The 13,254-nt window shown below is 36.0% G+C and overlaps 1 protein-coding gene across 1 annotated transcript; it reads left to right on the forward strand.

Moving 5' to 3' along the window:
- Positions 1 to 3,584: 3,584 nt before the first annotated feature.
- LOC109065870 (14-3-3 protein zeta/delta-like) lies at positions 3,585 to 12,583 on the forward strand. Its single transcript, XM_042774655.1, has 6 exons — positions 3,585 to 3,740; positions 5,053 to 5,444; positions 9,374 to 9,497; positions 10,474 to 10,637; positions 10,731 to 10,826; positions 11,254 to 12,583. Exons 2-6 carry the CDS (start codon positions 5,151 to 5,153, stop codon positions 11,311 to 11,313), a joined length of 738 nt encoding a protein of 245 aa, XP_042630589.1. The 5' UTR covers positions 3,585 to 3,740; positions 5,053 to 5,150; the 3' UTR covers positions 11,314 to 12,583.
- Positions 12,584 to 13,254: the final 671 nt, after the last annotated feature.

Consider the following 13,254-nt stretch of genomic DNA (forward strand, 5'->3'; position numbering starts at 1 on the left):
TTTTGAGTTACAAAGAAATGTTTTTGGGAACACATTAATGCAAGAAGCCTGTAATTGCAGTTCTGAGAAAAAAATGCAGAATTTCGAGATATAAACTCAGAATTATAAGACAAACTTAGAATTCTGACTTTTTTCTTGGAAATGTTTACATCTCACAGCTCTGACTTTTCTTCTCAAAATATATCTTAACTCAAAACTGCAAAAAAAAGTCTAAATGGTGAGATAAAAAGTCCCATTTACAGTTTTTGTCCCATGGCAGAAACAAGCTTTTATATAGTACACAACATTTTTTTTTATTCAATTATTTACAATATAGAATTATTTTATTATTAAAATAATATGTATTACTATTATTATTATTTTAGAGTTTTTGGCAAAACTCTTTAATTCATTGGGTGCCATACACTACACTAATTTTAATTTATTCAATTTTTTTTATTATTGAATTATGAATCAGGTATCCATAATCCATAATCAGTAATGTGACATTATTTTAAGTGCAACAGATTTATTCAGAAAAAATGTAGGACAGGACTTGATTTTCTCTACTGGCAAAAAGTGGATCTTGCTTACTAAGAGGGATTTGTGATGATTTAAAAACCGGGAAAACATTTTAATAAAATATTATGAGCACAAGCATTTTTTTTTTTTTTTGGTAAGGTTTAGTTTTGTGTTGTGAGGGAAGAAAGTAAAGTGCATTAAGAAAGTAAATAGTAATTTTTAACTGGCTTTAAAATGGACAAATGACGCAAGAAAAAGAAAAGAAAGGATCTGTGTTAAAGCTGTGTAGTAGTGGATCCAATGCTACATGCTCACCAACAATGATCACAATGGTGAAAGGACAGAAAATTAGAGTGCCAAGGGCCAATTACACCCCCTTCACTCCTACACACTCACACACAGCCATGCGGAGTACAAAATACACCCTCGTCTCATTCAATCAGATTGCCTACACAACTCCCCGAGCCCACCCACCTACGTAACTGCTACAGTACATCCCCTCGGTCTCCTCATTTACAGAGGGAAAGCAATAAGGTAATCAGTTCTCTAGGTTTGAGCACTTTCAGCAGGAGCTTTGATGTATCCACTGAGACAAGGTTATTGTATTTTTCATATGGTAATTAGAACAGAATCTAATTTAAGTAAAGATGGATGACTGCGTTGAACCAGTGCCTGCTTGTGTAGTTAAACTGATCATGTCGTTACTGTGGGAAACTCTAGAAATGTGAACGATTAATAGGTCGGAGGAAATTCGGACAGGGTGAAGTGTAACACTTTTTATATACAGTATAGCTAGGTATTTTTGCTTATGGGTGGGCGGATTGTTCATATCATGTGGAATAGCTTTCTAAACACCTCTATGTAGTTGCTACTGCATATGGATCTCTAAGACCACAGGCTTAAAAAACTGTCTAGATTTAACTGAATAGACCTTCTGCAGGCTCAGAGGACAGTCATCAACCGGCATGTGCTGGTCTTTGAAGGAAGAGTTAGTACAGACAGAAAAGCTTGTTGTCCGTCTGATCTCTTATAAGCCTTTCTGTATCCTACAACAATAGATGAGTGCAGAGTCATGTATCCATACACACACAAACAGCCATTTTCAGGACTTTGTTGTATGTCGGCAAATGTCTTTGTTCCTCTCTGACAGAACACTGATGCCACATATTGATTCCCCTCAGGCGGTGTGACCGGAGAAGCACGACCTGTGAGTTACAGTGACAGCACCGTCACTGAGAGACTGCTCAATTCTGCTGCTTAATTCACCAACACAGCACCTTTCAATCACATGCTACAGTTGTGCACATAAGTTTACGTACCCTTTGCAGAATATGCGAAATGGTTATAATTTTAACAAAATAAGAGGGCTCATGAAAATTGCATGTTTTTGCATGACTTTTACTTGTATCAGAGTATTTTTACAGTGTGGTATTAGTGCTCTATACATTATTAGGTAAAGGATCTTAATACTTCATCCACAACAATATTTAAAGAGGTTAACTTCTAACGTTACCCTCCTTTTGGTCACTCTGCACAAGATCAACAAGCTTGTTTGCTTTGCTGCCACTTTAAATACAAGATAAGCATTCGTTCTACATCAGAGCGTTCACGAATCTTTCTACAGCATTGTTGGCAGCGCGTCCAGAGCGATTTTTGACACTCTCGACGGCAGCGATGTGAATGCACAGTAAGGTTGTAGGACATGACCTGCTGGAATTTTGTACACAACATTAAACAAGCCTTCTCGTCTATAAGCTGAGCCTGGTCTTTGCCTGTGTGTGTGTGAGAGAGACTGAAACCCTGATTCTTTCTTAATAGATGAGCTTCTGGTTAAAAGCCAAGTTGGGTGTGAGTTGTCTAAAGTACAGATAAAATTCCCATTTTTAAAAAATAAATTACCTGTTTAATTTACTCCTTGATTGTCCTTGGCTGAAGTCTTACATCATTTTTGAAAAAAATTATACCAACTATGATTTATTAACTATAGTCACTTATGTGAGTTATTGTGTGTTTAAATGGATGACTACTTCAACCTGTTCAGACAAAGCTAGGATGTCAAAATTGGTCATACATTCAGCCCCACCCAGTTACTCAGTCTGATGTAGTTAGCTCACAGGAAATTGACTGCGGAGAGTAAAACATGCTTCAACAAAGTTAAAATGCCTTTTGTCTAATGGGAACTCTCTGGGCTTTAGGCTCTAGGAATGGTCAGGCTAATACTTTTTTCTCTGCTGTATTTTATTAATTAATATTTCGTTGTTTCTACGAATTTTAAAAGTGTATTATTTACTGTCAATCAAAAAATTTGGGGTAATGCAAACTTAACTTTATCATCACATGAATAAATTACATTAAAATATATTAAATTGTAATAATATTTCACAATTTTACTGTTTTTACTGTATTTTTGATCAAGTAGGCATAAGAGAAAAACTCTTACTGACCCCAAACCTTTGAACAGTGTGTGAATCCATGATATGGTAACAGAAAAATCATTAATATCAAGTATTTTTGTTGTTATATTAATGCAAAAATTGCCACTTGTGAATAGTCACAGTTAAATTGGTTGCAATGACAAACTTGTAAAAGTGTCTTTAGCCTAAGGTATGTTTATATTCACAATGTGGAAAGGCCTCTCCTACTTTATTGCTATGTTTGGAAATCTGTCCTTCTCTTTACATCTGTGCTGGGATTACAACATCTGTTCTTATTTAAGGGCTCAACACTGTACGTTTTTGCAAAACCCAAACACATCTCCTATAGTCTCAACTAGCCCTTAAAAGAAGCAAAGCAATTATCTCTGAAATCTGATTAATTCGAGAGATGGCATTTGAGTCTCAGTAGGTAGGCTGGATCTGCTGTTGCTGCATCCAGTTCCCAATCATGATGCTGATGGTGATGCTGGGGATGAGTAGGAGGAGGGGGGAATCACCATAGCGATAGTGACGTCATCCCCCGTGCTCTAATTGGAGGAAACCCCGTGGCTACAAGTCAGAGTCTACGGGGCAACCGAACGCTTTCGTATCGGCCCGCCTCCATTCCCCGCGCTAACCAGCTATTGGCTGATCATTTGAAGTAAAACGAGAGACAGGAGGGAAGCACGGGATCTGATTGGCTGACAGGCGGGATTAGCGACGTGCTTCGGTAACACTTTCGATTGTCTTTCTCTACTACGTTTTTTTCCTAGCCATCCAAGCTCACAGGCTATCAATCCGGTGGAGTCAACCATTGACCTAGAGGTGAGATGTAATCTAACGTATTTTAGCTTTAAAGTTTTGTGTTTATTTATCGTACAAGCTTATATCGTTATATACATTTTATAATCTTTCAATGGACTGCGTAATCGTTATAACCGCGCGGTCGGTTGAGAGGCAGGAGGGGCTGCCAAACTGCGTCCATATCGATCAGGAAAAAGGGTTGATTTGTTTATTACAACGTAATAAAAATTTATTAACTTTTGATATGGCGCACTTGTATTCTCCGGCTGCTTATTTGTTATATATTTGTTGTCTTAAAATAATAATGTGTAATAGACAAGACGAGACCCATCGCTGTTAAAGGCGGGTCGTCAGATTGCTGTAATTGCTTTTTAAAAAGATGCTTAGAAAAATATATTTTGCTAAAATTTGATCTAAATAGAGCTATTTGTGGCATACTAAAATGTATGGTAATATATGGTAATATGCATATCTGACGGCTGAGATATAACGCCTTGTAACCTCGTTGCTGCGGAAATCAGGCTGGATTTCATTGATTAATATTGACTCTCTGATTGTGATCCGTGTATTGAACTACAGTGTCCTATTTTGTGTATTTAAGATGACGTTATAACAATGGGCCACTTTGAAGACATGCACGTTTTAGTGAACAGGGCAGGGCTGTACTGATCGCACTGACACAGATGTGTTAAGCTGCACACACACACACACACACACACACACACACACACACACACACACACCCTTATCCGTGTCTCAGTGTTGCCTACCTAGACAACATCTGACGGAACGCGCCCCAAAATAATGTTTTGGTAGGCAACTCACTAGGTTTTAAGACGAATTTTAGTCCGTATGTAGCGAATGGAAGTGTAAGATTCATACGAAGGGCTTTCTCTAAGTGGTGATAGGGATTTTGAGTCATTTAAGTGATTCGAATCTTTTGAGTCATTCATCAAAAAGATTTGTTCAGTGACTCTTTCTAATCGTTACGCCAGTAGGTGGCGACAAATTTGTCTTTTGATATGAACGATTCATTGAATCATTCTATTAACTGCTTTTGTTCTTTCAAGAGTTGAGATCTCCCAGTTCATTAATGACAAGACGTCTCTGTTAGAGATCCTCAGAGTTCAGAATCAAAACATTGACTCATTCAGTAAATTGTGTTAAATTCTCCACAGCTTGGATTCAAATTCTTTTGTCTTTGAAGCCACGAAAGTAGCCACACATTTCACCAATGTATAGTAGTGAACAGAATGATTTTTTCGCATAAATGATTCGTCACTATTCTCTAATCAATATATGGAGTCTGACTGTCATTATCTTTCCTCCTCAGCCTCTCCAGGAATTAAGCAGTGGTTTATTCCCCTCCATTGATCAGTCGAGTGTCACATAGACCTAGAAACACTCACAGACTTAAAGAAAAGCAGCAGGATGGACAGAACAGAGCTCATCCAGAAGGCGAAGCTGGCCGAGCAGGCCGAGCGCTATGATGATATGGCGACCTGTATGAAGTCGGTGACCGAAGCTGGGACCGAGCTGTCTAATGAGGAGAGGAACCTGCTATCTGTGGCCTATAAGAATGTGGTGGGTGCCCGGAGGTCTGCCTGGAGGGTCATCTCCAGCATCGAGCAGAAGACTGAAGGAAATGACAAGAAACTGCAGATGGTGAAGGAATACCGGGAGAAAGTGGAGACTGAACTGCGGGATATCTGCAATGACGTGTTGGTGAGTATACACATTCATACAATGTAAAAGAATAGTGTTAATTTTTTAAATAAAATAATTTGCAATAGCCATGGATGAACAGGAAGAAAGAAAACACCAGTCACAACTAAGAATACAAATGTCTGTAACAGGGCTACACAGTTGATTGAAATAAAAACAAAACTGGGATATGACTTAGTGTGATTTATCAATGAATTAAATGTCTTGCATGTTTTAGAGTTAAGTGTGGCACTGTGTTAATTTGCTCACGAGCAGCTCACGAGCTGGTGCTTTCAGCAGGAAAAGCTGCTCCAAACGCAAACTCATCTCTACATGTGCTCTGTGTTTGGATCACTTATATTGTGCATTTAGGAACACAATGTGCCATCATCCCAAATAATATTTGGCAAGAGTTTGTAAAACAGCTATTGTCAATAAAAGAGAGGCTTCAAGGGCTTCTGGCAGTGTTTTGCCAAAATAACAGCTTGATGGTTCAATATATAAATATTTTTATTTTGAGATCACTTTTATTATTTTATATAATTATTCACAATTAAATATTTTCCCCCAAACAGTGCAGCCCTAGTCTGTAATAAATACCAATCCAAATCAGTATGCAAATAGTACAAGTTTGTCATGTCATTGCTGAAGGATTGATTTTTCTTTTTCTTTTTTTTTTTTTATATGTGCATTTTGTATCTGGTCTTTGTTGAATTAATGACGAGCGAGAGTGTTGTTTTAAATTTATGCACTGCTGTGATGTGACCTTATTCATATGTATGTATCATATGATTATGTGTTCACCACGTGTGTGTTACACATAACATTGTAGAGAATATATGCTCTTTTCTGATGGAACAGCAGCCCAGTTTTGGCTCAGGTGACGGTGTCTATATTAAGGGGAGCATGCACAGTCTTGTACAAGGACAGTCACTGGCTCATTGTTTTTATATCTAGAATATGTAGTGATGATGAGTCCAATTAGAAGTTGTGCAGTTTTTATTTAATACCTTTTTGTATAGCAAACCTACCTTGATCAAATTGGTATTATGTATAAAGAGTGTTTTCTTTTAGACACTTCCCACAGAAGGAAGTGTTTGTTTATATAATCAAATCATGGCCCTGACTTGATGAGATGTTCAAAGTTCAGTTGTGGATGTGTGTGAAGGTGCATTCAGGTGCAGTTCTGTAACGCTTTCTGAATGCCTGCTGGGTAATAGTGAGCTGTGCAGTTCCTCATTCTCAGTGCTTGTGCTACTGGTGGAATAATTCAGCATTATCCACTCTGACACTTTGTTCCTTTAAATAAATGCAATAATGTTTAATGTTGCCTGAAGGAGGTTTGTTCCAAAAATGGAAGCTGTGGTTTATTTTCTCACAGAAAGAGCTGAAATGGTAGCTTATTGCGGTCTATTCATAGAAAACCATAATTCATTACCATTAGACTGTGTTTTATGGGTCTTGTATAGATAATTGCTATATATAGTATTGTACAACAGTATTGTACAATATGTAGTGCGCTCCCAATAGTTTTTTTTTTTTTTTTCAATGTTAGATGCTAGTAGTATGTAAGCCACCTATGTACATAATACAATTTAGTGACATCATATGAGTTATAGGCAAAGTTGATAATTATTAATTTTTGTGTATTTATTATTTAGGTATATATATAAATTATATATTTTTACAGTATATATTTTTTTTATATTTATGTTTTTATATTTATATATTTTTTTTTATATTTTTTATATAATGTTAATATATTTTTTCTTACACATACATGCATGTATACATAATAAATATACACAGTACACACACATATACTATGTAATCAAGAACTTTTATTTTGGATGCGATTAATCGCAATTAATCATTGCCCAGTACTAATTTAAAACAACTGATTTTAGTGTTTCATTTGAATTTAATTAGACAAAATAGTGTAGCGACAGAAAACTGAATTGTGACACTGTGATTAACAATTATCAAAATTCTAATAAAAAAAAAAAAAAACTATAATAGATGGATCAATTGTTCACAATATTTAGAAAATAGAAGGGTGAATTTCCATTTCATGCCAGCTTCGGCCATTTATTGATTATCTGCCATAACATTAAAATATTAATCGGTTTTATCGTTTTCTAACTGGTCTTCCAGAAAGTGCTTCTTGTGGAAATACAAAATATTCACAATCAGCCACTGTCTTTCTGGTAAATCAGTGGGGCTGTTATCAGTGGTTTTGCTGTAGTCCGGTCTAAACCCATGTAAGCAGTGAACTGTGTTTGTGCAGTGAGTCATGGCCGGGTTCTGTGCACGGCTTTAGCGAGAACTCCAGCTTGATTTCTCAGCTCGTCTGTGATGGCTGAGGGTGTGTCTGTGACTCATCTCACTGTTGAATCTGCTCTGGGATCAAGGTTGTTCCACACCCACACCTGTCCAGACAGCCTGCCACATGCTGCCAGCTCTCATACGCTCACTGAACAAGTGGCTAGTGTTTCCTGCATTTGTCATTGATTTATATTTGTTGAACATCAGGGGAATGTATAAAGACATTCAGCTGTATGTGTTCATGATCAACAACTAAAAATATCTGGAGTCTAACCATAATTATCTTGAAATTTATTGTAGAATGTGGTTCTTTTGTTACAAATCCACCGATTTCACTGTAGGTGGCATGAAATTAGAAAAGTAACTTCTCAGAAAGGGATTTCGTATTCCAGATATATACAGAACTTACTGTTTGCACACTAAACCCTCACTAAGATGTGATTTCTATAAATTCATCCCCTTTATAACACCCAACACTAAAAATATTAAATAATGATGGAAGACTAGTTGACAATCCTTAGATAAATTAAGCCTAATACAAAGATGGTTGATGCTCAGTTTTGTACTATTTTATGTACATCTGCTTTTAGTCTTCTCAGAAGCTTCTACATTTTTAGGTCAGAAATGGGAAGCTGGGATAGCACTGACCTTGTTTGTCTGGACTGGTCATCAGTGACTGGCATCTCTGTGCTGAGAATCCCTGACAAGTGTGAAGAATGAAAAATATGCTCTGGCAGGCCTTTCTACTCGGGCAAGCGAGAAGAAACAGGCTCTCATGTCAGAGAACACTTTTGGTTTTGTCTGTTTAGAAGCTTCTGGGTGCAGTTTGTACTCCTCAAGACAAAACATATTTACAGGCCATTTACTCATCACAAAAGATGTTGTTTTGAAATACTGTACAATGGTAGTCAAGTGACTTTCATTGTAAGGCCAAAACATATGTTCCACAGAATAAAGTCATTCAGGGTGAGTGATTGTTGACTCAATTTTTATTTTTGGGTATCCCTTTAATCACTGAGTGAGCAATGAAATGTTGGACTATCCTAGATTTGAGCAAACCTCCTACCAGTTCAGCATGTTTCCTCATGATTTCTATTGTAAAGGTGTTTGCGAAGCACAGAAGCAGAACGATGTGATGTGTAGGAGGATGGAGAGAAATATTAAGATCTTGATGGTGCATTTTTTGACCTGATCTTACCATACCGTGGTAAGGAATGGGTCATACCTCATGATGTTGTGTTGGCCTTTCTGTGGTAATCTGTCTCATCCTTGGTGCGGTGGTTAATCTGGTATTTACCGGTGCCTTAAAGCTGTTGCTTTCCCTGAAACAGATTACTTTTAGATGGGTAGACGGATGCAGAGATGGAGCTTCATCTTTAGCTAGGGGCTAGTCTCTGAGATGGAGATTAAGCTTAATCCTGGACTAAAATGAAGGAGGGAAATCCCTTAAAACTGCTTGGAGTCTGCATGGGAGCGGCACTAACAGGAGGATGAGCTGATATTTAGCCTGTATTTAAGATCAATCACTTGGTGGTTTGCATGTGAAATGACATGAAGAAAGTGTCTTAATGTGGACTTCAGGCTTTTCCTCCGTTTAATTCCTTTCTTTTACTCTTCTTCTACAGGAGCTGCTGAACAAATATTTAATCCAGAACTCCACAAATCCTGAGAGCAAAGTCTTCTACCTGAAGATGAAGGGTGACTACTACAGATACCTTGCTGAAGTCGCCTCAGGAGACGACAAGAAATGTAAGAACGTTTGGCGGCTGGTTTTGTGGGTTATTCACACATTTCTGTAAAATGTAGGACTGGACTTTCCTTGGTATGATGTAACTGGAAACATCTAAACAAGGGGAAGTTTGTCTGGTGTCTGAGTATAGGCTGATCATTATCTGCTCAATACAGATACTCATTCTCACCAACAAATTCTTTTTGGCTCATATTAGCAATTTCATATTTATATTGTGGGATGACCTAGTTTTAGCAGCGTTTCTTTTTGTAGGTTTGTGTGCCTCCACAGTAAGGATTTTTATTTTATTTTATTCTTTTTGTTGCCAACATTTTCACTGGCCCCAACACAAAAACATGCAATTAAACATTTTTAAAACGTAGTGTTTATAGTATTATTTATTATATTATCAAAAATGTTTAAGTAAAGTATTTATAATATTAGTAGAATTTATTATATTTATTTAATATTTATTATTTAATATTTGTTTTTTTTTTCTTCTTAGCAATTTATTTGTTAAATTAAAAAAATTTATAATATATACATACAAATATTTATAATATTTCTTACAAGTAAAATATTTATATTTATAATAGTATTTATTCTATTAAATCTATAGTTAGGATTTATCTATAGTTTAGATTTTTATTTTATTTTAATTTGTTATAAAAGGTAGCAAGCATAAAACTAATGTAACTACCTGAATTCATCATAATTGCAATTTTGCCTATGAAGATGCTAAAGATTTCTGATTGATTAATGACTATGAAGCCGTTCAAAATTATGATTCTCAAATTGTTCTCGCATTTTCGACATTTCACATTTATGTTAGCAAGCTAGATAATGTAACATTTAAATCTCAATTTGCAACAACAGTATAACAGAAAATTGCTAGACAAATGCATGTACAACATCAATGAATGTAAGACTTTTTTGACATTATTGTACCCAATATGAATTGCGAGCCTAACCAAGTATTTATTTATTTTTTTACAGCAACCATAGAGAACTCTCAGGATGCTTATCAGAAAGCATTTGATATAAGCAAGACAGAGATGCAGCCCACACACCCCATACGTCTGGGTCTGGCCCTTAACTTTTCTGTCTTTTTCTACGAGATCCTTAACTCTCCAGAAAAGGCCTGCGCCCTTGCTAAACAGGTACTTTTTAAATGGCCATGATTGCTGTATCTTTCGCTTTAAGATATATACACTTTCATTTGTTTTTAAGAATGTGGTTTTGTACAAATTTAGGCATTTGATGAGGCCATAGCAGAGCTTGATACGCTGAATGAAGAGTCTTACAAAGACAGCACTCTTATCATGCAGCTACTGAGAGACAACCTCACAGTAAGTAATGGCAGAGAAATTTCATTTTCTCACAGGTGATTCCATTTTTGAGGGCAAACATGAGCAGTTATGGTTTGATATAGTGGTGTGATGTACTGTAAAAACAGAGAGATGCGATTTAAGAGGAGAAAATGACCATTTTTTCTATTATTAACAAACTATTAGAAACATTGTTGTTAATTGGAATATAGCTGAAATAATATTATTAGAAATGCCGCCTTGGCAAATGAATGACGTACTTAAATTATTAATTGAAATAAAATTAAAAATATTTGGAAATGTAATTACAGATGCACATGCATTTTAAATGAAAACTGGAAATATAAAGGCTAGATGAAAATATTAATAAAAACTAAAACAGTATATAACGAATACTAAAATAATACTGAATGTGTTCTGACCATGTCATATATTCCTCTTCCATCAGTTATGGACATCTGACAACGCACCAGATGAGGCAGAAGCAGGCGAGGGAGGAGAGAACTAGACCACAAGCTCCTTCAACAAAGAAAACAACCTTTTTACACATCTCCATTCCTTATCACTCCATGCCAGAATTCCTCCAGTAAAGATCAAACCCATGATTAATGAAGAGCTGTTTATGACAAAAAATTAAATAAAATCATTTAGTCTTTTCACAGTGCAGCTTTTGGACAAGAAAAGAAAGATATTTGGGGTGAAACCCTGTTCCTTAGTTAGTTTGTCTTGGCCTTTCATAATGTGCAGTTTCTGCTGTAGAAAAGTATGACTAGTGTCATTTTATACAAACATAATCTTAATGGAAAATAAATGAATGAATAAATTAAAAATAAGGACATGCATTTCATCACAGGTAAGTGTGGGACTAAAAAGTAATTGCAGGGATATTAAAAGCATTTAGATAACTATATACACCTACTGTATGTTGTACTTTAACACTCTTACCTGTTTCACCTCAGCACTACCACGGGTCGTGCACTTCCACTGAAACCAGTGATCAGTCACGCTTTAAATAGTTCAATATGGAAATAATAAAAATAAAAAAAAAGACACTTGTTGAAATGGCGTACGTTTCAAACAGCATTTTACTTGGAAATATTAGCATCTGCAGTGGTATGTAGTATCTGACGGTCCTCGGTTTATGAACGGTTTAATAATATATTTACTGTTTTTCACTTGATTTTGGCCTGTTTAGTGTTCCCTTTGCTTTTATATTATGGAAATCATCCATAGAAATTAAACCATTTGTAAGACGACTTAGGGCATATTTTATTTTAATTGTTTAGTAATGCTATGTTAAAAGTGAAACTGTTTGATTAGCAGTACCCCACTAGCATGCAGACCAATTCTGACACAATCTGTGGCACAGTGCGGTAATATGGTTTTGATGGTCACCTATAAACGACCCACTCTAGAAACTTGTTTCACATAACCAGGAACGAGTATCTTGATTCTGACTGCTTGTGGTGAATTTGTCATTGCCTGTGTATGTCCAGAACACTGGAATGAGAATCAGTTGCCGATGTTAAAGTTCTGTTCAGTACTTTTCAATGCATTGTGCACAGGTGTTGTTGTCCAGAGAGTGTCATTATAGATTTGACCACTATTACATGTTTTGTTTTTCCTTTCTGTCTTTTATTCTATTGTGTATGTGATTTTTGTTTTTCTCTCTCTTCATTTTTTCATTTCCCATGAATTTTAGTCTCACAAAAGCCTTGTGAAAATATTTTATGCCCTATGTATGTTATGTAACATGCTTAATTACATTTTATAAACCAGTTTGCTGTCTTGTGTGGGTTTTTTTTTTTTTGCCTAATTTTTAACAGTGTAAGTAACTTTGAAGACCGGACTAGTTGCCCAAAGGGCTCCATCTAAGTCACTGTAAGGTTGCAAGGTAAAAGTCTGTTTGCACAAATGTTTTGTTTTGTTGGTTTCAAACATAATTCAAAGCGGTGTTAAGCTCAATCCTCCAAACCTAAATTTGTTTATATTTTAAAAGTAAAATATCAGGAAGAATCAAACTGATTTGTGTTCTTGGATAAAGTTGTCACCCATAGAATTGTTAGAATTGTTATATCAGCTATAAATGTGTGTGTGTGTGTGTGTGTGTGGATGTTTCAGCCTTTTGTGTCAGTTCATGACCTTGCTATTCCTAGCTAACCTGTCATTAGCGGTTAGCAAGACACATTTGCATAATTTCCCATCATTATGTAGTTTAACATACAGTTTTTAATTAAAAAATATATAATTTAGGGGTGTCGCACCAAAGGACGACAAAATGCAACACTTATAGTGGTTCTAAAAAAGTTAAATATTTGAACAAGTCTGAGACGAAACCTAACATGAGCTTGACCTTTTGTTGGGTTTTTGAACAGTTCTGTCTTGGGCTTCGGAATTGGCTTATGTAAAATGAGAGTGTTTGGTTTTTGGTGAGAAATGTATCAAGTTC

This window comes from Cyprinus carpio, chromosome A17, assembly GCF_018340385.1.
Source record: "Cyprinus carpio isolate SPL01 chromosome A17, ASM1834038v1, whole genome shotgun sequence".
Classification (NCBI taxonomy): Eukaryota; Metazoa; Chordata; class Actinopteri; order Cypriniformes; family Cyprinidae; genus Cyprinus; species Cyprinus carpio.

Excerpts from the sequence above, each read along its gene's own strand:
- LOC109065870 (XM_042774655.1), top strand. The coding sequence starts at position 5,151 with ATGGACAGAACAGAGCTCATCCAGAAGGCGAAGCTGGCCGAGCAGGCC. Across the intron at positions 9,498-10,473 it reads CTCAGGAGACGACAAGAAAT|CAACCATAGAGAACTCTCAG; the intron begins GTAAGAACGTTT and ends ATTTTTTTACAG. Across the intron at positions 10,638-10,730 it reads CCTGCGCCCTTGCTAAACAG|GCATTTGATGAGGCCATAGC; the intron begins GTACTTTTTAAA and ends GTACAAATTTAG.